The following is a 27506-nucleotide window of genomic DNA, read 5'->3' as shown; positions in this document are numbered from 1 at the left end:
TGTCTGTTCCATCTTCCTACAAGTGGAAGTGGACTTGATTGTTCTTAATGCCTAATAGGCAAGGCATAGAATTTCTTCGCCAGGCTCCTTTTCATAGACATTTAGGTCATTTCTAAAAGGTTTTTTTTTTTTTTTTTTTTTTTTTTTTTTTTTGCTATTAGAATAATGACAAAAGGAATGGGCGTTCTGGGACGCCTGGGTGGCTCAGCGGTTAAGCATCTGCCTTCAGCCCAGGGCAGGATCCTGGAGTCCCGGGATCCAGTCCCACATCGGGCTCCCTGCAGGGAGCCTGCTTCTCCCTCTGCCTCTGTCTCTGCCTCTCTCTCTGTGTGTGTCTCCTGAATAAACAAATAAAATCTTAAAAAAAAAAAAAAAAAAGGAATGGGCGTTCTTGTTCTTTGAGGGGGTGGGAGTAGGCAATGGGGAGAGAGGCGGAAGACAGGGCTGGGCAGAGTTCTGGGTTCTGGTGCTATTTATATGCATAGGATAAAATTCCCAGCTGGAATTGTTGGGTCAGAGGACATGTGCATTTTAATTCATCATATTGTCAAAGTATCCTCAAAAAATGTGACACGAATTTAAACTTCCATCAACAGAAGAATGTGTTTTTCCATTGAATATTATCAAAGTTTCTGATCTTTGGTCACCTGATTGAGAAATACTCTCTTGTTTTTATGCGCTTATTTTCCTTTCTCTGTTAGATCCAAAGTGGGAATTGTGCCTCTCTTTCTTTGTTTTTTCTTTTTTTGATGTCTGCAAGGCCCCAGCACCATGCTACATATCATAATAGTTATCTGTTTATCGCTGATGGTTTTAGCACTTCCAATAAAGGATTAGAGCTGGTCATACAGAATTCTGGCGAAATTTCATGACTTCAAATAAAACACTCAAGTTCAAAAGGTTTTACAAGCAGGTGTTTTTCAAAATGTCTGTAAATTAAATGGAATCAGAATCACTGGGTGTAATGGGAAATTTAACACTATGTGCCTCCTAACATGATGGCTTAAAGAGGGTGCTTCACCACCTAGATGTAATATTCTTGCCAAAGATGTTGGCATTGAACCTAATGATGCGGGAACAATCACAGAAATTTAAAGCGTGGAACATTCTATAACAAAGAAATAAAATCAAACTGATCTGGAATTTTCAAAATGTGAATGTCCTAGAAGACAGGAAAAACAACCTAGATCAATGAGGTCACAGAAAATGCAAGCATACACCACACACACATATTTACATTATCACTTATATGTGTAAGAATTTCTAATGAGAAAATCCCTTCCCTAATAGGGGGTACTGTCCTAAATTAAAAGAGACAGGCTCACTAAATATAATGTGTAACCTTTGTTTGGGTCCTAGATTTTATTTTTAAGGCTATAAAGTACATTATTGGGACATTTGAGAAATGCTGAACACCGACAGTTTTGTAGATATTATTCTAATAGTAAACTTGGGGGGATATAATGATATTTCTGTGGTTTCATGGAGGAGAATATCTTTATTTTAGGATGCAGTGCTGAAGTATTAGGAGTCAAGTGTCACTACATGTCTGTGACTTTCAGAAAGGTCAGAAAAAAAAGTCAGAAATATGAGAGAGAACAAATGTAATACTGTTAACAACTGATAAATGTGACAAAGATTTGATGTTCATTATTTTATTCTTGTAACTCTTCCTTAGGTTTTGAGTTTTTCAAAATAAAAAGTGGGCTCCACCTCAGAACCGATCTCTTGAATCTTGGTGGGAGGGCACAGCATCCTTGTATCTGCATTTCAAGATCTTCCCATTGATTTTTATGCATAGTACAGTTTTGCATGTACTGATTTGAAGTACAATAATGTATTTTTATTTTAGTGTTTATGAAGGTAGAGCTGAAAAAAAAAAACCCCAACAACCTTCCATATCTTGGTTATACAATAGAATGTAAGAATGTTGGGTTAACAGGTTTAAACCCAGTCCTTACAGTTTCCACAGTCCCTTCTGTGGTCCTCCTCAATTTTCTCCATTTTTTTCAGCTCTCTTAATCGTTACTTATCTTTATGCACATAGTTTTCAAAGTTATTGTGAAGAATGTGTCAGTGAGGGCTGCCCTCCAAATTGCTTCAGTGGACACCGCCTACGTTTAGGCAGAAGGTAACTTCTTATTTCCTCCAGCAACGGAAAGGAATGATAAAGAGCTGAGTAGCACTACTGTCCCTATCCAGCTCAAGGCAATTCTTTTTTTTTTTTTTTTTTTGAGATTTTGTTTATTTATTCATGATAGACATAGAAAGAAAGAGAAAGAGAAAGAGAGAGAGGCAGAGACAGAAGCAGGCTCCATGCCGGGAGCCCGACGCGGGACTCGATCCTGGGACTCCAGGACGGTGCCCTGGGCAAAGGCAGGCGCTAAACCGCTGAACCACCCAGAGATCCCCCTCAAGGTAATTCTTAAACACTTAAATAACAGATGTAGGGACAAGCATGTATTATATTGTGTTTACTAAAGAATAAATGACATTAATAAGTAATGAGTTAAAGATCCAAAACACATACCTTTTAAAAATTATTTATTTATTTATTCACGAGAGACACAAAAAGCAGCAGAGATGTAGGCAGAGGGAGAAGCAGGCTCCCTGCGGGGAGCCGGATCCCAGGACCCCAGGATCAAGACCTGAACCAAAGGCAGATGCTCAATCACTGAGTCACCCAGGCATCCCCAAAACGCAAACCTTAACCAACATGCATATCAATAGCCTCCTGCTTTAAACGTGTAACTATCACTTAAGATCTGATAGACTTGAAATAATGTAAGAACCTCAAAAGAATACATGTACTTTCTTTAAGAAGCCATCGCTTTCAACATAAAGCATATTGGTTTTAAGGTTTTGTTGCATACTGACATATTCGTACTAATTCCTTGGTTCCTCTGGTGAACAATGGCTTACAATTGCTAGCTGGGTTTAGATTGTCAGCTGAGGCTATCCAAGAGTCTAAATGGCCTCACGTGATCCAGGTTAGCGAAGAAGCACTTGCAGTTGACTTTGAGAAAGCTCTAACTTTAGATCTCAGGAAAGTAGAAAGTTTATTTTAACCATAGAAGAAATATGCTCTCTGACATGCACACTTTGTTAATAAGTGTATTTTGGATCTACAATTCATGTATTACCTCATGGTGTTTAGTAAGCACAGAAAATGTGGTAAACAGCGTTTATTAGAAATATTGTAGGGTTGCAGGCACTGTGAGTCTGGATTTTGACTGAATTTTTAAAAAGATTTTATTTTTTTCATGAGAGACAGAGAGAGAGAGAGAGAGGCAGAGACACAGGCAGAGGGAGAAGCAGGCTCCCTGCAGGGGGCCGATGTGGGACTAGATCCTGGGACTCCAGGATCACACCCTGGGCCAAAGGCTCAACTGCTGAGCCAACCAGGCGTCCCTGGATTTTTGATTAGTAAGATTTTTTACCTGGAAACCCCTTCAACTGTGACCTAAACCAGAATTTAGCCCTTATTTCCTTTTAAGAGATTCTGGAAATGTAACAGTAGTGCTAAACCTAAAGAAAACTCAACAATTTAGGTGTTGATTGATGACTGATTTCACCTTGTGATTGATTGGTTTCACCCTAAAGACTCCATTGAGACTAAATGGTTGGTCATTTTTCTGATTTAGTATTTCCTTTGGTTTCTTAGATCCCTGGAGAGTTTTAGTAGGTTTAGATGAGACAATAAAGATCTTTGACCTCCATTTGCAGAACATATCCCGCATTATCTCAAATCTGAATTTGAACATTATTACAGAGGGATTAATTAGGAGCAGCATCCCTAAACTGAGACCTACGCCTACTTTGTCATCTTGGTATTAGTTTTCCTCAGAGTTCTTGGCACAATAATAATTTTTTTTGAAAGAAATGTATTTAGAATCAACCATCATATGCAGATATAGAAAATTATGTCAGTTTTTCCAGGTAGCGGACCTTCGGTGGCCTTCTGAATTAACGAGAAAAATGTTTCCCTGATGCTACCTCGCAGTGTGGGTAGTATTTTTAAAATGAAATGACTAAATGCATTGGGCCTACCCCAGGCCTGGGTCAGGGCTACAGTCTGAAAACCTCCGTGGCTTCAAGAATCGTGCAGTTTATTTAAGCAGCAGGGGTTGTATTGCTCTCAATTTCCACTAAATCAACATGCATTAGGTATTAAGCAATTAAAGTTCAAAGCCTTTTTTGGGGGGGGGGGGGGGGGAAAGAGCAACATAGACCCGAATCAAAAAAAAAAAAAAAATCTATCTAGTCCCCAAGGGGGCACGGAGCTCTATCTGCCGGAAGCGTCCATTTAAATTTCTGCGTTGTAAGGAAAATCAGTCCTTAGCTGTTAACCATTTGCAAAAGTTCAGGATGATTTTGTCGGAAATTCACTCCCCACACGTACAAGGCTCAGCGTTATTTTCTAAGAGCGAGCGAGAGGAGACCGGGGGCGCCCGGAGAGCAGCGTCGGCTGCCGCGGGGACCCCTGCAGAGGACACTGCACGTTTTTGCCTCGCTTGGCACAATGCCCTGCGGTGCACCGGGGGCACCAGGCTTCGGGGACCTGCTCGGTGGCCGACATTTTCCCGAGCGGAAGTTTTCACACTTTTAGGATCTGGATGGGTGTTAAGCGCCCAGCCGAGGGCCAGGCGGCTCTTCCCCGGAGAATTAAGCCGCGGTGGGAGCCGGCGGGGCAGCCGCAGGTCCCCCCCGTGCAGCGCGAGGCCGCGCCCCCGCCGCCGCCGCTCCCGGGCGCCGCACCGCAAGCTCGCCCCGCCGCCCGCACGCAGCCGCCCCGGGCTTCCGCCTCCCGGCCGCTCGGCTCGCCCGGCCGCCTCTGCTTCGGGGCCGCGGAAACCCCGTAGGAGCGGGGCGGGCCGGGAGCGCGGTTTGGCCACCGCTTGCTGCAATATTCTTCCGCCGCGAGGCAAAGAGTCCCAGCCTCCCCCCGCGGCCCCGGCATGTCCCGCGGCCCCGTAATACCGAGAAATCACCAAATTTGGATTTCCCACCCACCTCCTTGGGCTATTCTCCCAGGTAAGGACCCCCAGGATCACAATTTGGTGGGCGACCGCAGAGCGACGAGAAAATTCCTCCGCAGGAAAACGGGTTCCGGCCGCGAGCCTATAAAAAACGGGTGGCGCGGCGCCGCTGTCTTTCCAGTCGGGCGCTGAGTGGCTCTTCGGATCATGTCTGGTGGCTCCGCGGACTATAGCAGGTATGGATGGCGCTGCCGCGGTGCCGGGCGGTCGCGGGGGCGTCGTGCGACGCCGGCGGAGGTGCTGGTGGGCGGCGAGGAGCCTGGGCTGCGGGTTCTCGGGCGTTTCCTTGAGGTTTAGCGCCTCTCTGCCCTTCGAGAAGCTTCCATGATGGGTAGGGCCTGGCCTGCGGGGAGACTGGGGTACAAAAACGGAGCGGCTGGAGGGGCTTTATTTCCCCCCTCCCCGCCCCGCCCGAAGACGCTTTGGAATCCCGGACGCGTCCCCTGCCCGCCGGCGCACGTTTTAGTTGAGCGGTGGCGCAGTCCGCAGTCGACAGTGTACCGGGGGGGGGGGGGGAGCTCCACCGGCGGCGGAAGGCGCGAGTTGCAGGCTCGGCTTTGGGCGGGGGGAGGGGACGGCGGCGCCCGCCCGCTCGCTGGCCGCGGCCTTGCGGGCGGATGGGGCCGCGCCGGCAACCGGGTCCCCGCGAACCGTTGGCACCGCTCTCGCCAGGCCGCGGCCCGCGTCAATCACCGCGGCTTGCGCAGTGTAAGGGGCGGAGCTCAGCGCGTGGAGCTCTCGCGAGACCGGCTGCCGCCGAGACGGGAGCGCCTGGCGCTCGGGCTGGGGGAAGGGCCGGCGGCCGTGGGCCTTTCCTGGGCGTCCCCTGTGGTCGGCCTTGGGGCAGGCGCGCACGGAACGTGACGTGCGCTGCGCCGCCGGCTTCCCTGACTGCAGGCGCGGGTGGTGCGCACGTGCGGGGAGAGTGGCCGGCCTAGGCTAGGCCCTCCCCCGGGCCGTGCAGGTAAGAGGGCTGGGAAGAGGGACGTTCTCTAACTGCGGTGTTCTTGTCGGCAGAGAACATGGAGGCCCAGAGGGAATGGACCCCGATGGTGTCATCGAGGTAAGACCCCTGTGTTGGATTCTGAAACGTGGGCAAGGTGAGCGTGTTCATCCGACTTAGTCGTCTTTTTGTATGTGATTTGCAGAGCAACTGGAATGAGATTGTTGATAACTTTGACGATATGAATTTAAAGGAGTCTCTTCTTCGGGGCATCTATGCTTACGGTTTTGAGAAGCCTTCAGCTATTCAACAGAGAGCTATTATTCCTTGTATTAAAGGTAAACGAGCTAGCTAGCCCTTTTTGAAAAATGCATTAACTGTTCTACGTAACTGACCTGGACCATAAAAGGGAAAGTAACTTCTGGGGGACTAGCACCTGTTTGTATTCCTTAAAGTGAAATGATGGCAATCATCTTTCGGGACTGACCTGAAATTGAAGAGAATACTCATTGCTGATCACTTGATTATTTGGGCATAATTAATGTTCCAAACGGAATACATGGTGTGAACTAGAAGTGGCGGTTTGATGTGGGATCGGTAAATATGTATCCTACTTTTTTTAGGGTATGATGTGATTGCTCAAGCTCAGTCAGGTACTGGCAAGACAGCCACATTTGCTATTTCCATCCTGCAACAGTTGGAGATTGAGTTCAAGGAGACCCAAGCACTAGTATTGGCCCCCACCAGAGAACTGGCTCAACAGGTATTGATAGTGTAGTTCAAAAAAACTGCTTGCGTGTTGCATAGGTTTCAGGTTTCACAACTGTGAAGAATTTAAAACTTAGTATAAATTGGTCCTATCGATAGGAGCCCTCCTAATTGTCCATGCATGCAGGGAGTTTTTGTTGAGTTAAAAATAGGAACTGGGTGTGCAGGTATGGTTTGCAGGGTTGTGTAACAGATTTGAGAAACCAAAGTGTTTTCAGGGTGGACTACATCTGTTCCCATTTTTAAGTTTGAATGCAGTTGTGCAACATGAAAACTGCAGTGACATGTTATTTGACTGTCTCAGTAGTTTGTGATGCATCTGTTGCATGCTATGTTTTCAAAGCTCACTGCTATATTGGCTTTGAAGTAAAACCTTGCTAATAAAAGTAGGTTTTATTAAGGTCAAAAGGACATAAGTTCCAGTACTTTGGGAAAGACTAAAGTTACCAACAAGTTGTCCCTAGATGCGCTTACAGAGTTTGTTCCACTATTTACACCTTCCTACACAATGAAAAGCAACGTAGGAAATGTTGTAACTAAAATCATTCAATTAACTTAGATGGTATCTGGGGTAACAGGATCCCAAGTTTGACAAGGCACAAGGAAGACACGTTAAGGGACTTTTGTCATGAAGCAGTTAGATCAGTCTGCATTTTAAGCTTGGAAGTAGTTAAGTGCTGTGCATGCATAGAAGCTATTTGCAGACCAGATATTTGCTGTTATGCTTTGGAAGTTTAGTCACAGCCTGTAATTCTGCTGTGTAATAATAAAGGGTTTTGGCTTTTAGATCCAAAAGGTAATTCTGGCACTTGGAGACTATATGGGAGCAACTTGTCATGCCTGCATTGGTGGAACCAATGTTCGGAATGAAATGCAAAAACTGCAGGCTGAAGCACCACACATTGTTGTTGGTACACCAGGGAGAGTATTTGATATGTTAAACAGAAGATATCTTTGTAAGTATTGCTGTCTCTGGAGTATAGTTTATTTTAAATTAAAAGTTTAAATAGTATCCCTGTGGATTTAGAGCTGATAGTATGTTTGGCTTTCTTGATCAGCTCCAAAATGGATCAAAATGTTTGTTTTGGATGAAGCAGATGAAATGTTGAGCCGAGGGTTTAAGGATCAAATCTATGAGATTTTCCAAAAATTAAATACGAGTATTCAGGTGAGCTTTCGTTTTTACTCTTGCATATAGTAGCTGGGGGCTTAGGTTTAATGGAAGTTAAAGTACAACTGAAGTCTTTGTCCTGCTCCCTTCTGAAAGCTATTGGCACATAACTATGACACTTGGTTATAGTTTTATTGTGAAAGTTGGCTATTTGTGTGACAATATAATCATTGTCTTTTTAAGGTTGTGTTGCTTTCTGCCACAATGCCAACTGATGTGTTGGAAGTGACCAAAAAATTCATGAGAGATCCAATTCGAATTCTGGTGAAGAAGGAAGAATTGACCCTTGAAGGAATCAAACAGTTTTATATTAATGTTGAAAGAGAGGTAATTTGTCTATTTACTATTAAATTGTGGTTTTTTATTTCTTAACCTTCTTGTATAAGCACTGTGCTAAAATTGCAGAAACTAGGATTGCCTTAGTTTTTGTAATAATGCTAGCAGAGTACACACAAGAAGAAAAGTAACTGCACTAGATTGTAGAGACTGGGGTGGACCTCTTTCTTAATGTCCAGTGTCCTTTGTCTTAAGATTTGGTGCAATATGTTTTAGAATGGCCTAACAATGAATTCTAATGAACATGAATTGGAGACTAGATTTTAATGACTGTTAACTTTGAAAAATTGTAGGAATGGAAGTTGGATACTCTTTGTGACTTGTACGAGACACTGACGATTACTCAGGCTGTTATTTTTCTCAATACAAGGCGCAAGGTGGACTGGCTCACTGAGAAAATGCATGCCAGGGACTTCACAGTTTCTGCCCTGGTAAGAGGTGTCCTAGTAGTGATAATTATACTCCTCCCCCCGCCGCCCCCCCCCCCATTAAAGCAGGATTTAGACTACAATATAGCTGTTAAGTGCTGTGTTGTCGTTCCCCCTGCTCAAAATAAAGCTGTTTCTTAACTATACCTGTCTGCTATACCCCCGTGGCAGCCAGGGACGCTTGGTCTCATACATGTCAGTAAAATTAAATAATTTATTTGACTGGTGATTCTTGAATTAAGGTTTGTTAATTTGCAGCATGGTGACATGGACCAGAAGGAAAGAGATGTTATCATGAGGGAATTCCGATCAGGGTCAAGCCGTGTTTTGATCACTACTGACTTGTTGGTAAGTCTCTTACTGATCTTTTTAATCTACCAAAAGTTTGTTTTGGGGGGAAGGTTTTTTTAATAACCTTTACCAGATTGGGCTGTTTGGGAGATTAAAGAAAAGACCACACTCCACAGTGGGCTATATCATTTAACGTATAGTTCACTACTATCTTGTGGCCTACATTATGTAGCTGTGTACAGTTTAAATTAGAATTTGAACATCATACCATTGTATTGCAGGCTCGTGGGATTGATGTGCAACAAGTGTCATTGGTTATAAACTATGATCTACCTACCAATCGTGAAAACTATATTCACAGGTGAGTAGGTGGCATCTTGTTACTATATCGGTAAAATAAATTCATGTGTGGCTTTTCTACAGACTGATTTGTTTGAAAGGCAACTTCATTATCAGGGAAGTAAAGACGTAGTAACTTGGTTAAGATATCAACTAAATTTGTATTTGGGAAGATTGGTCATCTGCAGTGGGAAAACAGTCGTAAATGTTGCCGAAACTGGATCAGGTTGTTTAGATTTGTTGGTCTTAGCTTATTTTTGAGTTTTTAGTGATCTTGTGTCCATGTGCTTTCTTGGTGATTGTAGTTGGGATTTTCTTGGTGTTGTCTGGTAGCAATTTGAGCAGTCCCTGGTTTAGTTATAGTGGCTTTATCCCTAAGTAAATTGAACTGTACTTTGTTATATGATGTAAAAAAAGACTTTTTAAAAAATACAGGAGTCGATAGCAGCAGTTGATGACGAGATGGCGCTCAGAAACGGCGTTGACGTAATTTAGGACGTGGAATCATAAGCGAAACAGCACACTGTTTGAATAAAGAGCGAGTCGGTATTTATATTTGTTTTTCTTTTGTCATGATTATTTGATATTTTTAAGTTGCTCCAGCCAAGGCATTTTGTATGTTAGTTTTATTAGGTGGTTTGTGTTGTCTGGTTTCCATGAGGAAGGTAGAAAGCTGTTTTGGAGGTAAACACGTTTGAGTAATTTGAGTTATACAACGTGTACAACTGAGCAAAAAAGCAGTGATAAGTTTGGGTTACCATACCAAATACTTGTTTTCCCACTGGAAAAAGTTGTAAGTTTTAGACAATAGTTAACCTTGCAGCATTTGTATTTACAGTTTACAGTTCCAGATGTGCGTCGAAATGGATTACATAACTGTTCTTCTTGTTTTATCCCTGGTGTTTACATCTGTCCCAGGCTGACCTCTGCTCTTGGCTGGCCCACTTTGGTATGGGCTTTAATTTCACTACCCCAAACACAATACTGTCATCTGCTTTAAAAGTAATGCTCAAGACACCGGATAAAATCTCATTTTGCAGCCAGACAAGCCTTGAATCCTTTTGGCACTAACTGCAAAGGAAGATTTTTTTCTCTAGATATTGATTAGCAGCTAGTGCGCTCCAATTAGAAGCACGAACTGTAACCTTATTAAGTAAACAGCAGCTGATGGTTAACAAGTGGATCATCATGTTCAGTAGTTCCTATTGGAGAAGTAACATTCTAATTGCTATGTTTCTTTCTCTACACAGAATTGGCAGAGGGGGTCGATTTGGGAGGAAAGGTGTGGCTATAAACTTTGTTACTGAAGAAGACAAGAGGATTCTTCGTGACATTGAGACTTTCTACAATACTACAGTGGAGGAAATGCCAATGAATGTGGCTGACCTTATTTAATTCCTGGGATGAGATAGTTTTGAATGCAGTGCTCGCTGTTGCTGAATAGGCGATCACAACGTGCATTGTGCTTCTTTCTTTGGGAATATTTGAATCTTGTCTCAATGCTCATAACGGATCAGAAATACAGATTTTGATAGCAAAGCGACTTTAGTCGTGAGCTCTTGTGAGGAAAGGCATTGGCTTTATCCTCTTTAGAGTTAGACTGTTGGGGTTGGGTGTAAAAGATGGGGTCTGTAAAATCTTTCTTTCTTAGAAATTTATTTCCTAGTTCTGTAGAAATGGTTGTATTAGATGTTCTCTATCATTTAATAATATACTTGTGGACTAAAAGATATAAGTGCTGTATAAAATCAGCCAATTATGTTAAACTAGCATATCTGCCTTTATTGTGTTTGTCACTAGCCTGAATAGGAAGGCCTTTAAAATTGATTTTTTTTTTTTAGAAAGCATTTGAATGCATTTTGTTTGGTATTGTATTTATTCAATAAAGTATTTAATTAGTGCTAAGTGTGAACTGGACCCTGTTGCTAAGCCCCAGCAAGCAATCATATCTTAGATAGGGTTAAACCCCCAGTAAAATTGCCATATTGCACATGTCTTAATGAAGTTTGAATGTTAAATAAATTGTATATTCACTTTAAAGGTGCTTTGGTGATTTTTATTTAAAAAAAACCAAGTATCTTACAAAATTTTAACAATTCTGTGTTAACTGCTGCATCACTGTAGCACAAAGGCTGATCAGTTGTAGATGTTCATCGGCACCATCTGCTAAGCATTTATCTGCTTCCTACAAGAAAACGAGAAGTTCATAAAACTTGCCCTTGAAGTTCTATTAAACATTTTGCTGAAATGTGCAAAAATGCCTACTTACAGCAAGTTTTTCTGTGATGATGGATTTCTGTTTATCAGAAAGATTATCATTCTCTACAACCACATCATGAAATTGACTTACAAGCTGAGTTGCTGCATGACCCTCATCTATTAAGTCCTGTAACAAAAAGTTGTATTTGGTATGATCATTTAAGTTTTCCCTTACCTGGAAGTGAGCAGTAAAGTGACTTACTTTTACCACAGCTTCCAGTTTGTCAAAAGAGCCACTCTGACATGCAGCAAATATTCCATCAATGGTCTCAGCTGGTATTACCTAGAAAGTTGTTTAAAGATAAGCCTTTATCTCCGGCCTGGGTAGAGTTCACTGTGTAAAGCTGTTTCTGTAACACTAAATTGACACACCCTTGGAAAAGCAAAGGAAGAGAACTTGGGGGGGAGCCTTACACTCTCCTCTATCATGAGCTCAAGAAAGCTAACCTACCCTGCCTAGGACCATCTTTAAATTAGATCAGTCACTATTCTGTAACCAGGGTGATCTTTTCTTTGCTTCTAATAGTTTCTGGTTTGGGTGCATGATGGAACAAGAATAGCTGATCTGGTCAGTGGGAGAACAGCTAAAAATTCTGGGTAGCTGGTACCCAAGTGGTTCTATTTCCTCTAAAGCGGTTAAAGTCAACCAGTTTAAAGAGGGAATTTAAGGGAAGGTGCCTCCTTTCCTAAGATACCGCTAATATGAGACTGCTTTTAGAAAGCCCATAATTCCCCCAAAATTAAAGGGGACAAATGCTATAGATTTCATCATGGTATGAAAAATATCTTTGGAAATCCCTGGGTGGCTCAGTGGTTTAGCACCTGCCTTTGGCCCAGGGCATGATCCTGGAGCCCCGGGATCAAATCCCACATCGGGCTCCCTGCATGGAGCCTGCTTCTCCCTCTGCCTGTGTCTCTCATGAATAAATAAAATCTTAAAAAAAAAAAATCTTAAAAAAAAAAAAAGGAATCGCATGATCTACTTGTAGCTAGTCATGATGCCTGGGTGGATCAGTGGCTTAGCAGCTGCTAAAGGCAGCTGCCTTCAGCCCAGGGCGTGATCCTGAAGACCCAAGATCAGAGTCCCACATCGGGCCCCTGCATGGAGCCTGTTTTTTCCCTCTGCCTGTGTCTCTGCCTCTCTGTGTCTCATGGATAAATAAAATCTTAAAAAACAAACAAGGTTTGAAAGTAGTAGTAGTGATCCTACTAGTAGTAGAGATAAACTCTGGCATTATTTCTCTAAGTGGAATATTGCTCCCTTTATATATGACCCTTCGTCAAAATATATCTGTAAGAACAGGGATATTAATTTTTTTTTAAGATTTTTTTTATCAAAAGAGGCAGAGGGAGAAGCAGGCTCCACGCAGGGAGCCCAACATTAAATTTCTCTTAACTCCCATATCCCTGAAGTGTTCTTGATGGTTCCAGGTTATTCCCTTATTAGACTGTTTTTAGCATACTACTTGGCACATAGTATAGACCAAATATGCCCCTCAAGATTCAGATCTTAGACTGCCCAGCCTCTGGAACTGTGAAATTTGTTTATAAACCACTGAAGCCTATGGTACTTTGTTAAAGCTGCCTGAATGGATTAAACCAGCACATAATAAACATTCTGCATACATCTTGTCAATGAAAATTTTCTAAGAGCCACAAGCCCACTAAAAATTTTTAGAATATTTAGTGCCCTTACCCCAGCAATGTCTGTGATCACCTTCTCTGTGATCTCCTTTCCACCCGTTAATCGAGTAGCACTTTGAAGAAATGTAATGGCTTTTCTTAAATCTCCTTCTGACACTTTAACAAGATAAGCTATTGCCTGAAAAGAAAAAAAAATTCTTTTTTTACCCGTGATGGATGGCCAATGAAGACTTCTTGATTTTAATAAAAGTGAAAAAACACTATGTTTTGGCCTAGAGTTAGTGGGAGAAAAAATTCATTTTCAGTTTTAAGGGAATGTTGTCAGTCCTAAAATGGAAAAATTCACAGAGATAGCATCAGTATAAGGGAAGGCTAGAGATCTCTTGCCTTTGGAAGAAATTTGCAGAGAAAAATGTTCTATAATTCTATTTTCTTGAATATATAAAAAGATTTAAATTATGATTAAATTCTGTTATAATGAATAAGGCCTACATATCCTCTTTCTATACCAAAATTTCACCACCAAATTTGTTCAAGTGATATATTAGCTAGGACACTAAAAAATCTTATTATGCAGAGATTTGTTACTGCAGAGTATGTATCATGTGTAGGAAATCTGTCGTAGTTCTGGCTCTGTGAAATATTGATAATAAACTTCTAAGAGTAATAAGAAGGTTGAACCTATAAATCCTACATATTCCAACTGTTGCTCTTTTAGCTTAACTTTGCCTGAAGGTGTAAGAAATTAAAGCAGTATGTTTGTTTTTACGACCTCTTATGAGTTCATCAAAGGCATTTGTAACTGCAGTATTTGTAATACTTAGTAATTACCTCATTGCTAACTTTGACATGTTCTTTTTCGGCAATGTCTAGTAATCGCTGCTGTTGAATTTTATCTGACAGTGGTTTGAATCGGAACTTAGAACATCTAGACGTCAGAGGTTCAATTATTCTGTAAAATATTGGGGGAAAAAAAGTCAGCGTCTGAAGATGATTTTCCCCCAAAGAACTCCTTTTTATCAAGAATAAATCAAGATCTGATGGAAAATAAATTACCATAGCCTTGAAACATTGACATTTTTTTTCTCTCCCTAACTGGGGTCATCAACATGAGGCTGCCCCACATGCACCTTCAGGGCAACGTACATACCGGCTGACGTAGTTGCAGATGAGACAGAAACGGGTGGTTTTAGACTCCTTCTCCATGGTCCGCCGCAAAGCTGCCTGAGCAGCTGAGGTCATAGAATCTGCCTCATCCAAAATCACAATCTTAAAAGGAGGACACGGCTTCCCACTGATACAGAGAAACAGGACTTATAATTCATGTATTATCACCAAAGTCTAATTTTAGAACATTCTTATGATCCCAAAAAGAAATCCCAGGCCCTCTAGGAGTGACGCTTCCCGAGTCTCCCAGCTGTAGGCAGTCATGAATCTCTCCCTTCTGTCTCCACACGGCTGCCTACCCTGCACATTTCATGTAAATGCAGTCATACACTGTCTTTTGTGATTGGCTTCTTTCACTCAGCATCCTTTCAAGGTTCATCCATGTTGCAGGACATCACTACTCCATTCTGTTTTTACTGCTAAATATGGCAAAGAGATATACCACATTTCTTTCATTCATTCATTCATAGGCTGATGGCTGTTTGGGTTGTTTTCATGTTTTGACTACTGTGACTAATATTCTTAAGAACACTTTTGAAAAAAAAAAATTCTTTTGAACATCTTTTGAATAGACTTGTTTTCATTTCTCGTGGTATATACCTCGGACTTAAGGTTGGAATTGCTGGGTTGTCTAGTAATTCCCTATGTTTAACTTTTAGAGGTCCTGCCAATTTATTTTCAAAATGTCTGTACAAAGTAGAAGAGTTCTAATTTCTCCACATTCTTGCCAGTATGTTGTCTTTTTGCTAAGAGCCATCCTAGTATGTGTAAAGTGGTATCTCATCATGGTTTTGATTTGCATTTCTCTATGGCTAATGATGTTGATGAGCATATTTTCATGCCCTTGCAGGCCTTTTGTATAGTAGTCCCTCTTATCCACAAGGAATGCATTCCAAGACCCCAGGAGATGTCTGAAGCCCTGGATAATACCAAACAGCATATAAATATACATAACATATTTCTCCTATACACACATACCTATTTAAAAGTTCAATTTATAAATCCAGCACAGTAAGAGATTAACAACAATAGCATCATTAACAGTAATAATGAAACAATTTTAATGATATATGTAATACAAGTTACATGACTGTGGTCTCAGAATAGTTTATTGAACTGTACTCCCTCTTCTTGTGATGTGAGATGCCAGGATGCCTGCATGATGAGGTGAAGTGAGGTATGACATAGGTGCTATGATGTCAGGCTACTAATGACCTCCTGATGATAACAATCAGAAGGTGGGTCATTTGCTCTGGACTTCAGCTGAGTATAGGCAACTGAAACTATGGAAACTGAAACCATGGATAAAGGGTGACTATCTTCTGTGGTGTAAGGTCTACTCAGTTCCTTTCCTTTTATATTGGGTTTTCTCTTGACTATTAAAATGTAGTTCATTTTTTAAAAAAGATTGTATTTATTTATGAGAGACACAGAGAAGAGGCAGAGACATAGGCAGAGGGAGAAGCAGACTCTCTGTGGGGAGCCCAATGTGGGACTCGATCCCAAGACTCCAGGAACATACCCTGAGCCGAAGGCAGATGCTCAACCACTGAGCCACCCAGGCATCCCAGTAGGAGTTCTTTATATATTCTTGATCTGAGTCCCTTATCAAATACAGGATTTATTTATTTTTATTTATTTTTATTTTTTTAGATTATTTATTTAACCATTCATGAGAGACACAGAGAGAAGCAGAGACATAGGCAGAGGGAGAAGTAGGCTCCCTACGGGGAGCGTGATGTGGGACTTGATCCCAGGACCACAGGATCATGACCTGAGCCAAAGGCAGGAGACTCTCAACCACTGGGCCACCCAGGGGCCCCCAAATAGAGGATTTATATGCATTGTCAATCCAAGGTAGATATCAAAAATCAGTCATTCACTTCCTATAAATTCTTAAAAGTGTGCTCTGATATGAATTAAATATATGCCAGGTTCCAAAACTTTAATGTTAGAACTCTGCCACCTAAAGATTATGAGTAGCTGATTAAACATCTCTGTTTAACTCAGGGCAGTCCTATTTAAATTATTAATAATACCTCATCTTTTATTCTAAAAGTGTTCCAGTATGGACAATAACTTAAATGGAAATATGTATTAGGAAATATAGGAAATATATACTGAAGCTTAAACTGACAGAAGATTTTTTAAATAACATAATTAACAAATATCAGGATTTTTCACTAGCAGTATACCACCAAACTACCAAATTTGATTACTAAATAAATACTCCTTAGACATAACATCAGTCAAAAACCCTTGACAGCTCAACAATTTAAAATTAGTTACTATAATGGAAAGGTCATTTCTGGGTTTAAATAATTTAGATAAAGGGGCACCTGGCTAGCTCAGTCAGTAGAGCATGCAGTTCTTAATCCTGAGGTTGTAAATGGGAGCCCTATGTGAGATTACATTAAAAAAAAAATCTTAAAAAGAAATATGATCTAACATGAAAAAGGAGTTGGGACATTTGGCAGAAATATGTTTCTTTTTTTTTTTTTAAGATTTTATTTATTTATTCATGAGAGACACAGAGAGAGAGAGAGAGAGAGAGAGGCAGAGACATAGGCAGAGGGAGAAGTAGGTCCATGCAGGGAGCCTGATGTGGGACTCGATCTGGGGACTCTAGGATTACATCCTGGGCCGAAGGCAGGTGCTAAACCGCCGAGCCACCCAGGAATCCCTGAAACATGTATTTTAAATAAATGCAATGACATGGTATGAAAAAGGAAAAGTGAGCTTTACTTACTCTGAACGACTTCCTGACACAGTTAATTGAGCAAAATTCTTCACTTTTTCTCTAACTACTTGTATTCCACGTTCATCAGATGCATTTAACTCAAGAACTCTTAATCGAAAAAGTTCAGGCCTATGTCAAAATGAAACAAATATGAAACATCATAAAGCATGTAAAATAACTGAATTTAAACCACATTTTAACCACACACATTCTGTAGTACTTTAAAATCCACCTAGTAAACACTAGATAGAGGGCATGTGATCACTTTCATATTTTTTATATTGCAGAGACATGCAGTTTTTTTCATGTAGTTTAAAAAACAAATGATACATAATTTGTAAAATTTTAAATTTAGTTAGAATTATATCATAAACATCTTGCCATGTTATAAGAACCACTGTAAATAACATTTTAATAACTTATATGACATTCTATACAATAAGCATACCATCATTCATTTAATATTCTTCTATTGTTAGGTATTTAGATAGTTTTAATACAATTTTAAATAATGCTGCAATATAGCATATTTTCAATTATTTCTATAAGGTAGCTTGCTAGGGACTAATACTGGATCAAAACAAACAAACAAAAAAAAATGTTTTTTTTTTTGAGTAAAAAAAAAAAAACTATTAAAAATAGCTCACCATAGGGTCACTGAGAAATCAAAAGAAGATGACACTGTTTGTGTGTCACGCCCTTCCAAGACACTGTTTTGAAAACTTCCTCCTACTTTACTATACATAAATATATTTTTTAATTAAAAAAACAAGAGTTGGGACTTAGTTTTGTCTTTAGTTTTCCTTTTTTTTTTTTTTTTTAAAGATTTTATTTATTTATTTATGAGAGAGAGAGAGAGAGAGAGAGAGAGGCAGAGACACAGGCAGAGGGAGAAGCAGGCTCCATACAGGGAGCCTGAAGTGGGACTCGATCCCGGGTCTCCAGGATCACACCCTGGGCTGCAGGCGGCACTAAACTGCTGCGCCACTGGGGCTGCCCTGTCTTTAGTTTTCCTAAACAGCATGATATCCTAAGCATTTTTTTTATGGGCACAAACATCCATAAGCTCTGTGCATATATTTTCTATTTTAAAATGACATATATTATGAAATGCAGAATTCATAGTTAAATTCTTTTAGTTCTATAAGAACAAATGTTATTTTTAACAGGATATTTAAAAAATTATATAATTTGGACTGACCTACTCTGAAAAAACTAACAACAAACTACCTAAGTTTCATTATGACTACATTGCTAAGGCTGGTTTAGATTGGATCTGAGTTGTGGAATAATTAAAAAAAAAAAACCTCTTTTATAATTTTTTTGAGAAATAAAAATTGCTGTTAAATAAAATAAAATATTAGGTTCACAGCACCTTCCCTCTTTTTCTTCCTTTACATTTCAATAGAACTAATTATCTGCACATATTTGATGGTTTTAGAGGAACCTATTTTCACATGTAGGATTTCAGATGTACCTTTTGCTATATGCCTGATATAAAAGTTCTGGATAAATTCAAGATAGCCTTTGGTACACTTGATCTTAGCAAAAAGGCCAAGAAGATCAAGACAGACTTCTCTATGTCAGTGCATGTTTTAGGGATATCATACATACCCAGGCTGATATGTATCTTTTATTTTTTTTTTATTTTTATTTTTTTGATATGTATCTTTTAACTCTAGTTAAAAGGCTCCTTTACAATGGTTGGCTAAGCCAAGACAATCAATCCTGGGGGAAGAAACTAAGAAAATGGCTCACATAGATTTTCTGGTGTACCTGGAGTTCTACTGGGGCAACTACTACATACTTTGCTCACACTCAAGATACTTGAGGGCTAGCAGCTTGCCTAGCCACTCCAGAGGCAGGGTCTGGAAAGGCCAGAGCAAGAAAAAACTCCAGAAGGGGTGGTATCAGTCAGTATCATGAGACATAGCAGATCCTATCACACAAAGACATACATGTGAACACAACCATTTAGAGAGCAATGAAAGTATTGGCATGACTGAAAATAGGATGGGTCCTCTGGGCTCCAAAATCAAAATGGAAAAGTTAAAGTGATGAAAAAATCTTGAGGCTTCCTATTGTTGTAGTATATTCAAACGTTTGAATAAGGTTCAGAATGAAGATTATAAAAGATGTAAGCAAGCTTATTTACTGGAGGGGAGGAACTGGAAATGGGCCCACTAAATAAATAAAAAATACAGAAACAATAACCTTACAGAGACCAAATACAAATTCTTAGATAAAGAAAGGCAGAGATTTTTGGTGTCAAGTTTAAAAAAAAAAAAAAAGAGAGAGAGAGAGAGATGTTTCAACTTACCCAAAGAGTTCCCTAGCCGCTGCCAAAATAGTAGATGTTTTTCCAGTTCCAGGTGGCCCATAAAACAAGAGATTAGGGAGCTGTGGAAGTTAAAGTTTATTTTTTAAAAATTATATTCTGGTACAAATAGATGAAATGATGGTTGAAAATGTGTATAGAACAGTGCAACAGCTTCCCTAACAGGGCACATATCTGAATACAATATTTGTTAATATAACAAGTATCACACTGTTAGCAGTTGTAAATCCTGCTTTTTCACATAATTCTGTACTCCCTCCCCCCAAATATCTTTTCTGATATCTAAGTTGAATCAATATTTATGATTGTTCTATACAAAATATATTTAGGTGAAGTTTTCAAAGCAGGAATCAGAAACCTTTCTTTCTTTTAAAAGATTTTATTTTTTATGTAATCTCTACACCAAACATGGGGCTTGAAATCACAACCCAGAGATCAAGAGTGCACCACTCCATTGACCAAGCCAGCCAGGCACCTCAAAACCTTTCTTTTGAAGGGAATCTTGGGCTTCTGTGAATTCCTATCCCACCTCTCAAGATTGGGCAAGATTTGATATTTTAAAAAGATGTCCATTGCTTCAAAGGGGAAACAGACCAAAGAACTTTAATTTGGCTAATACCGAGGAAAAAAAGAATGAAAAGTACTTATCAAGGCTCTGGATGAGCTGATGTTCCAAGAACGGAGGGGGGGGGGAAGCATTTATTAGGTGCCAGGCAATACTATATGCCATGATTATATACCCTGTAGGGATGCCCACATACATCAGGAGAATTAATTAGAAGAAGGGGTAAGGCTAAATCACTAGTTCTTCTTTTATATTTTAAATCTCACTAGCTTGGCTCCTATCAAGCATACAACTAATCTGTGGTAGACTGATAAATGTACTAAATTCCATGAGCTGTCATAAAACCGCACTCTTTAGTATGTCCTTTCACGTACAGAAATCACTGTACATAGGAAACTAGGCAGCACGGTTTATTTGCTTCCATTCTCGCCTAACCCTTGACCTTCCTATCCATTCTTCACCCAAATCAGCTGCCACTCTGCTTGCTACTTGAAACTATTCACTGGCTTCATACTCCACCTAGAAAAACAAAACCAAACAAAAACCAACCTGTACGGCCATGGATGTCCATGATCTGCTCACCAACTCTCTCACTTTCCAGGCTCCAATTTACAATGAATCCTAACAACCAAGCACTGTATGACCTTATCTTGTCCCCCACGAGCTAGGGTCTGACTGCTTTTTTCCTGGTTAGTCAACTTCTACTACATCACAAGTCAGAAGCCTTCCCTGACCACCCAATCTAAAATAGAACTCCTCGGGGATCCCTGGGAGGCTCAGCAGTTTAGCGCCTGCCATTGGCCCAGGGCGTGATCCTGGGGTCCCGGGACCGAGTCCCATGTCAGGCTCCCTACATGGAGCCTGCTTCTCCCTCTGCCTGTGTCTATGCCTCTCTCTCTCTAGGTCTCTCACGAATAAATAAATAAAATCTTAAAAAAATAATAAATAAAACAGAACTCCTCTGTTAGTCTGTCTTTGTTGCACTTACTTCAACTTGCACTTATTTATTTATATACAGTAATTTGCAACTATTGTTATTTATTTAGTGATTTGGTTTAACTGTAAAATACCTGTCTACTTCACTATTACCGAAAGCTTAAGGTCAAGAATCTTACGTGCTCTATTCACATCTGTATTCTCAGCATCCTGCACAGTGCTCAACATATGTCCAGTAAATAAACTTGAAGATGATTACATTGGTAGCACATAGCTTAAGATACAAGTTATGAGTTTCACTACTTAAAAACAAACACCAAAAAACTCCTAAGCTTTTTGACTGGTTTTGGTATCAAGGTAATGTTGGCCTCACAGAACGAAGTTGGAAGTTTTCCTTCCTCTTTCTATTTTTGGGATAGTTTGAGAAGAATAGGTATTTAACGTCTTTAAATGTTTAGCTGAATTCAAATGAAGCCATCTGGTCCTGGACTTTTGTCTGCTGGGAGATTTTTGATGACCAATTTCATGACTAGTAATCAGTCTACTCAAATTTTCTATTTCTTCCCAATTCAGTTTTGGAAGATTCTATGTTTCTAGGGATTTATCCATTTCTTCTAGGTTGTGCAATTTGTTAGTATATATTTTTCCATAATATTCTCTTATAATTCTTTGTTTTTCTGTAGTGTCATTTGCTATTTCTGCTCCTTCATTTCTGATTTTGAGTCCTCTCTTTTTCTTGAGAAGTCTGGGTAAAGGTCTATCAATTTTATCTTTTCAAAGAACCAGGTGTTGGCTTCACTGATCTTTTATATTGTTTTTTTTTTTTTTCCCTTAGTCTCTATTTCATTTTTTCTACTCTAATCTTTATTATTTCCTTCCCTCCAGTGGCTATGGGCTTGTCAGTTTGAGTATAAAAAGCATTCCTAGGCTTCATCTTTAACTATTATTTTGATTCATGCATACCTCAATATTTGTAACAATTAATCTATGTAACTATTACATAAAGTAACTTGAATTTTTTAAAGCATGGTAAAATTACTATAACTTACAATTATATATATATATTATAGTATAAATATATATAGTGTATTCAACAACTACATGTAGAATATTAGTTCTTAAAATTGATTTCTGACAATCATCTATTGTAAAACCTATAATACTTTAATGAAAATGATGGAGTGAGTACTCAGTTTTGGCAGCACATACACTAAAGTAAATGAAGGAATGAATTCTTTTTCTTTACTCTGTGGAATTTAAAATTACTTCATCTTTAAGTTTCACAGAACTTAGCCTGAAAAGAAACAAAATATTAAATAAGAGTTTTAAAGAAGTAAGTTCTTAATTCAGTCTTCTAAGATAAATGGCAGAAAGTCAAGAACTGGGTCATAATCTCACTACATTTGCCTCAAGGAATGAGAATACTACCAATCAAAATTTATCTTGTCCTACAATCTATGTAATTATTACTATACAATTAAAATTGTATACTATAAAATTAAAAGGTAAAGGTATTTGGATCAAATCAAAACAAAAACTGGCAAAGATTTTTAATAGTTTGATAAATATAACTTCTTTCAAAATATATACTATTATAGTGTAATTCTGGGAAGAGAATGGCAGCAAAAGCCAAAAGAACCTCTAATTCAAAGTAACCAGTTTGAGAGGAAGGAGGCAAATCTTACTTGGAAATAAAGGAAAACACCACATTCCACTTTTATCTGCAACTTTTCTCCTTCTTTCACTAAGCTCTTACAACACTTCATCACATAGAATTTTAAACTGCTAATTCTTCTAATGGGGCTATCTTGTCTCTGAATCATCAAAAGTGCAAGTCATTCAAGAATTTTTTTATCCCATATATGACAGCAGGAGACACAATGCTATAGGCAGAATTAAATACTCATTTTTTGTTTTTTGTTTTTTTTTTTCATGGACTCATTTTTTGTATTGTAGTTCAAACCAAATTCTAACATTAGATAAGCAATTATACTTTTAAAGAATCTCAGACTCTTCTTTACAGCACATATTATCTATAATTCTCTTGCTTATTTGGCTTACACATTTATTCTCTATCTCTCCTCACAAAAAAAAAAAAAAAAAAAAAAAAAAGCCACGAGAAAAGGGACCCAGTATGTCTTGTTCAATGGTTTCTACTTAAGTACCGTGTAACAATGCCAAGATAGAACAGGAGATGCTTAATAAATATTTGTTGAACTCATCATCCATTATACAAATAATTATCAAGGGCCTACTGCCTACTGTACATACAGCTACTATTTAAGGGGGGCAGGTGATTATAAAAGGAAGGAAAAGGATGAATAAATGAAATCTTGAATTTCCCAATGACATGAAACATCATCTACTACTCACATCAGCTCCCTCTAAAGACTTTTTCAGCACTGCAACCACTTCTTCCTGGAAAGCAACTTCGTCCACACATTTTGGGCGACTGGGAAAAAAAAAAAAAAACAGAGAGATTATTTAGTATATTACAGTAGCCACAGAAATGTCTTAAGTGTTCCTTTAGCTAAAATACCAATGATAATTCTCATATCCTGGCAATAAAATAGGAAACTTTCATTATTAGAAGTAGGTGGAAACCCCATTTGTATTTACCTTAAGCAAATACATACTGAAAGAGTGAAGTTACTTTTCCCTTTATAGATGCACTGTTTGTATCTATAATACTTAGAAAAATTAAGCAAAAAGATTTTATTACACCACTGGTTAAAAATTTAAAGTGAACACTTGCTTAGAAAGTAATATATTTTGACAAGATCATAAGATCATGCACTTAAGCTAAAAAGAGAGAACTCTTTCCTCAGGAGAGGAAATTATTTTGGTCAATATAGTTAGTTAATACCAATTTCCTCCATCACCTAACTCCACAAAAAATTCCTAGCTAGTCACTTGATTGAGGGCTAAATAACAAATTCAACCAAAATGATGTATAACAACATATAATTTTCATCCTGCATCATTAATTGATGATTTTAAAAGAAGCTGGACAAAGTTATACTCCTAACCCCAAGGTTAGGCATTGTGCTTAATTAGCTAGCTGAAAGCTCTTCTTTGATTTATACATTTCAAATTAATCAGGTAAATGCCAAGTAGGAATTTTATGACAGAAAATGTTTTCTAGGGAAACCAACGTTAAGTTATAAACTAGGGTTTCATGTTCAAATACCTGTAGGGGCCAGGAAGAAAACAAGAGTAAATAAGGCACAGTATAAGGCAAGAGAAAACAGAAGGACGTATGACCTCTCCAGAATGAGAAGCAGCACTCAGGTCCATTTAACCACTGTCAAATGATAATTTGTATCTAGTTCTGCTTAATCTCTTGAAAAGCTGAACATCTATAGATTTTTTTTTTCCCCTCTGCATAATTTTTTTATTTAAAAATCTAGGCTTTTATGTGAAATTTCCCACTTTAAAAACCATTGTTGGTGCCAAACAAAACATGAGGGTCTTACATGATCTATAAGTAATCTGCAAACTTTTAATAATAATCGAGGCTACACCAGGAGTTACAACTATTGTCATAATATGACTTAGCTGATTGAAATTTAAGAGCCACTTCAAGTGTTGTTTTTGCCAAAAATGTATGAACAAAAAACTCAATTATTTCCCCCTGTCCGTAATGGAAGGTGGAAGAGATTATTTGGATTTAAGGAGAACTCCTGACCAAGAGTTTAGGACTACCTTCTAGCAATTGTTTCCTCTTGTTGTGTATCAATCTCTAAAACCACAGACCCGAGTTACAAAAAGTCCTTAGTTCATCTATAAAGTAATTAAACTAGATCATTTGATGGCACCTTCAGTTGCAAGGCTCTAGGGCTTACATATTTGGATGATTTTCAAGCACATCTACACCAAGCAAATCATCTCCTTCTTAAGTAGCAATAACATCAACAAAAAAGTGACTAAAACTGGTTAGAGAAGTAATTTATTGACTATGTCAAGAAAAATACAAGCATTCTTACTATTTTTCCACCCATGGAACAGGTTTGGTTTTCTTGTTCTCTCCACTGCTTCCAGCTGTGGCAGCTATTCCTCGATCCTTCAGTGGTGGTTTAGTACTGACAGATGTGCCTTTTAGAAAAGCCTGCATGGTTACTTCACCCTGACCAGATATAAGACAGAAAAGGAAAAGCTCTTCTGAAATCATTACAAAAAAGAACAGCAAGAAAGCACATTTAACCTTGCGCAAAATATTCCAACAATTACCTACCATATAAAGGTAGCATAACCTAGCATCCTCTAAATGTACTCTACTGAGAACTAGAGGGACCATATAAGAGGCCAAAGTGCTTAAGGAACTTACTAGACTCTATAGTGAGAGTTATATATCAAAGCTAAATCTAATGACTGAAACATTTTTAAGAGTTTTTGACAAGTTTGTCATTAATGGCCAAACTGCATGGGCTTCTGCAGTCTCATTCAGTCCAGTCATGGGCCTAGCTCTAGCTCAGGCCCTGAAATGCACTTATCAATGAGGAGTGCTGGGACCACAAATGAAAACTTCCATTTGTTTTCTTGGGCCTAGAGCTCCACTCAAGGGCTTTTGCTGGCAGAACCAATGATTGCCTTCAGAAGCTGTTTTGTAGGAGGGTTGGGGTGAGGACCATGTTGTTAAAATGGAAAAAGCTTGGTATGCCTGGGTGGCTCAGTGGTTAAGCGCCTGCCTTCGGCCCAGGGCATGATCCTGGAGTCCCAGCATCGAGTCCCACATCGGGCTCCCTGCATGGAGCCTGCTTCTCCCTCTGCCTGTCTCTCTCTCTCTCTCTCTGTCTCTTATGAATGAATAAATAAATAAAACCTTAAAAAAATCTCACCCAGAAAATAACTACTATTAACATTCAGGCAAACTTTCTTCCAGGCAGCAGAAGGCTGTTTTAGGTATAGAAAACCATCAGCAGAGTACCCCTGGGTGGCTCAGCGGTTTAGCGCCTGCCTTCAGCTCAGGGGCATGATCCTGGAGTTCTGGGATCGAGTCCTGCACTGGGCTCCCTGCATGGAGCCTGCTTCTCTCTCTGCCTCTATCTCTCTCTCTCTCTGTGTCTCTCATGAATAAATAACTAAAATCTTAAAAAAAAAAGAAAAAGAAAAAAGAAAAGCATCAGTAGCTTGCCTGAAATTCCCCAGCATTACTGGCAATACTACTTTCTTCACTGCTTTTCCCCAGGGCCTAGAGCAATAACTGGTACATGACAGATGCTCCATAGTATCTGGGGGCTGAATTACCATTTATGAGGCTTGGCTTCCCCTTCTGTAAAAGGAGCTAAGGCCTATTCCATAAGGTAGTTAATAAAATAAATAAATAAATAAAAGAAATAGAATTGTGAAAGCCCTCATGTACTGTTGGTGGGAATGTAAATTGATGCACACACTATGAAAGAATTTCCTCAAAATATTAGAAACAAGAGTAACCATATGATCCAGCAATTCCACTACTGGGTATCCATACGAAAAAAAAAAAAAGATCAGTAACTCAAAAAAGATATATGCACCCCTATGCTCAATGCAGCACTATTTAAAACAGCCAAGACACGGAAACGATCTAAGTTTGTTCATCAATGGATGGCTGGATAAAGATGTGATACGCACATGTAATGTTACTCAGCCCTAAGGAAGAATAAAACCTTGCCACTTGTGGCAACGTGGGTGGACCTTGCCAGTATTATACTGAGACAGGCCGGTCACAAAGACAAATACTGCATGATTTCACTTACGTGTGGAATCTAAAAAACAAAAACAAAAACAAAACAAATGAAAACCTAGACTCAGATACACAGAGCATCAGAAGGGAAGGGGGCCAAAGAGGGGAGGCGATTAAGTACAGCCTGACAGTTACTAGGTAAGTCCTGGGAGGCAACGCGCGGCTAGGAGATGCGGTCGGTAACTGCAATGCCTGCAAAACGTCTCCTCACTGTTGTGCCCCTGAAGCTAATACTGAATGTCAACTGGACTTAGACCTCAGTTCACTTTTTTTTTTAAAAAAAAAAAAAAAAGGAAAGGGCCCCCAGGGAAAGCATCCTCCTGCAGACACACATCTGGCATTTGGGTGTCCTCCGTCAGCAGACGGCTTAACCACCGTAAGCAGCCAAGCTTCTCGACGCTGCCGGGTACTCCGTCCCGGCCCCGGGGGCAGTGACTACTGCACGCTCCGACAGCCCGAAGCAGGGCTCCGAAAGATGCGGCTCTCGGCTACCGTTTCGCAAACGGGTGAGCGCGGGGGGAAGGCGGGGGAAGGCGGGGGAAGGCCACCCTCACAACCCCCCGGGCCGGTCACCTGTTGTCCCCGGCACGGCCTGGGCCCTTCAGCCGCTCGGCTCCGGAGGGTGCACGCGGCCGGCTCGTCCCTGGGGCTTCCGGTCGCAGAGTCCTCGCTCCGTTCGCCGGGACGAGAGCATCAGGCCTGGGAAACCCCGAGCCGCCACACGGAGCGGCACTTGCCGTCCCCGCCGTCAGCACCGCGGCCCCGGTTCCCGCCACCGAACGCGGGGCGGGACTACGCGGGCACGCAGCGCGTCACTTCC

At 40.0% G+C, this 27506-nt stretch overlaps 2 protein-coding genes and 4 non-coding genes across 7 annotated transcripts; 5 read left to right on the top strand and 1 right to left on the bottom strand.

The window, feature by feature from the left end:
- The first annotated feature begins 4747 nt into the window (after window positions 1-4747).
- On the top strand, window positions 4748-11355 carry EIF4A2 (eukaryotic translation initiation factor 4A2). 2 transcript variants are annotated; one of them, XM_026007335.2, is made up of 11 exons: window positions 4748-5215; window positions 6057-6102; window positions 6188-6320; window positions 6606-6745; window positions 7538-7706; window positions 7809-7918; window positions 8105-8248; window positions 8551-8688; window positions 8944-9033; window positions 9258-9337; window positions 10566-11355. In XM_026007335.2, exons 1-11 carry the CDS (start codon window positions 5187-5189, stop codon window positions 10708-10710), a joined length of 1224 nt encoding a protein of 407 aa, XP_025863120.1. In that variant the 5' UTR covers window positions 4748-5186; the 3' UTR covers window positions 10711-11355. The 2 variants fall into 2 exon arrangements, with proteins under 2 accessions (XP_025863120.1, XP_072608597.1); XM_072752496.1 differs by having other exon boundaries at window positions 4917-5215; window positions 9751-11355.
- On the top strand, window positions 6435-6504 carry LOC112926329 (small nucleolar RNA SNORD2). Its single transcript, XR_003236316.1, has one exon. It is a non-coding gene; the product is annotated as a small nucleolar RNA SNORD2 (small nucleolar RNA).
- On the top strand, window positions 8293-8468 carry LOC112926324 (small nucleolar RNA SNORA81). The gene has a single exon (XR_003236313.1). It is a non-coding gene; the product is annotated as a small nucleolar RNA SNORA81 (small nucleolar RNA).
- Window positions 8749-8880, top strand: LOC112926317 (small nucleolar RNA SNORA63). The gene has a single exon (XR_003236307.1). It is a non-coding gene; the product is annotated as a small nucleolar RNA SNORA63 (small nucleolar RNA).
- LOC112926319 (small nucleolar RNA SNORA4) lies at window positions 9060-9202 on the top strand. The gene has a single exon (XR_003236308.1). It is a non-coding gene; the product is annotated as a small nucleolar RNA SNORA4 (small nucleolar RNA).
- On the bottom strand, window positions 11350-27506 carry RFC4 (replication factor C subunit 4). Its single transcript, XM_026007336.2, has 11 exons — window positions 27260-27506; window positions 24951-25090; window positions 23338-23416; window positions 19446-19525; window positions 17135-17254; window positions 14369-14512; window positions 14050-14170; window positions 13271-13396; window positions 11777-11857; window positions 11585-11701; window positions 11350-11500 (listed from the first exon to the last, which is right to left on the bottom strand). The coding sequence occupies exons 2-11, from the start codon at window positions 25076-25078 to the stop codon at window positions 11405-11407; spliced, it is 1092 nt and encodes a 363-aa protein (XP_025863121.1). The 5' UTR covers window positions 25079-25090; window positions 27260-27506; the 3' UTR covers window positions 11350-11404.

This window comes from Vulpes vulpes, chromosome 3, assembly GCF_048418805.1.
Source record: "Vulpes vulpes isolate BD-2025 chromosome 3, VulVul3, whole genome shotgun sequence".
Classification (NCBI taxonomy): domain Eukaryota; kingdom Metazoa; phylum Chordata; class Mammalia; order Carnivora; family Canidae; genus Vulpes; species Vulpes vulpes.
The sequence above is the reverse complement of the archived record's forward strand: the minus strand, read 5'-3'. Positions and strand labels throughout refer to the sequence as shown.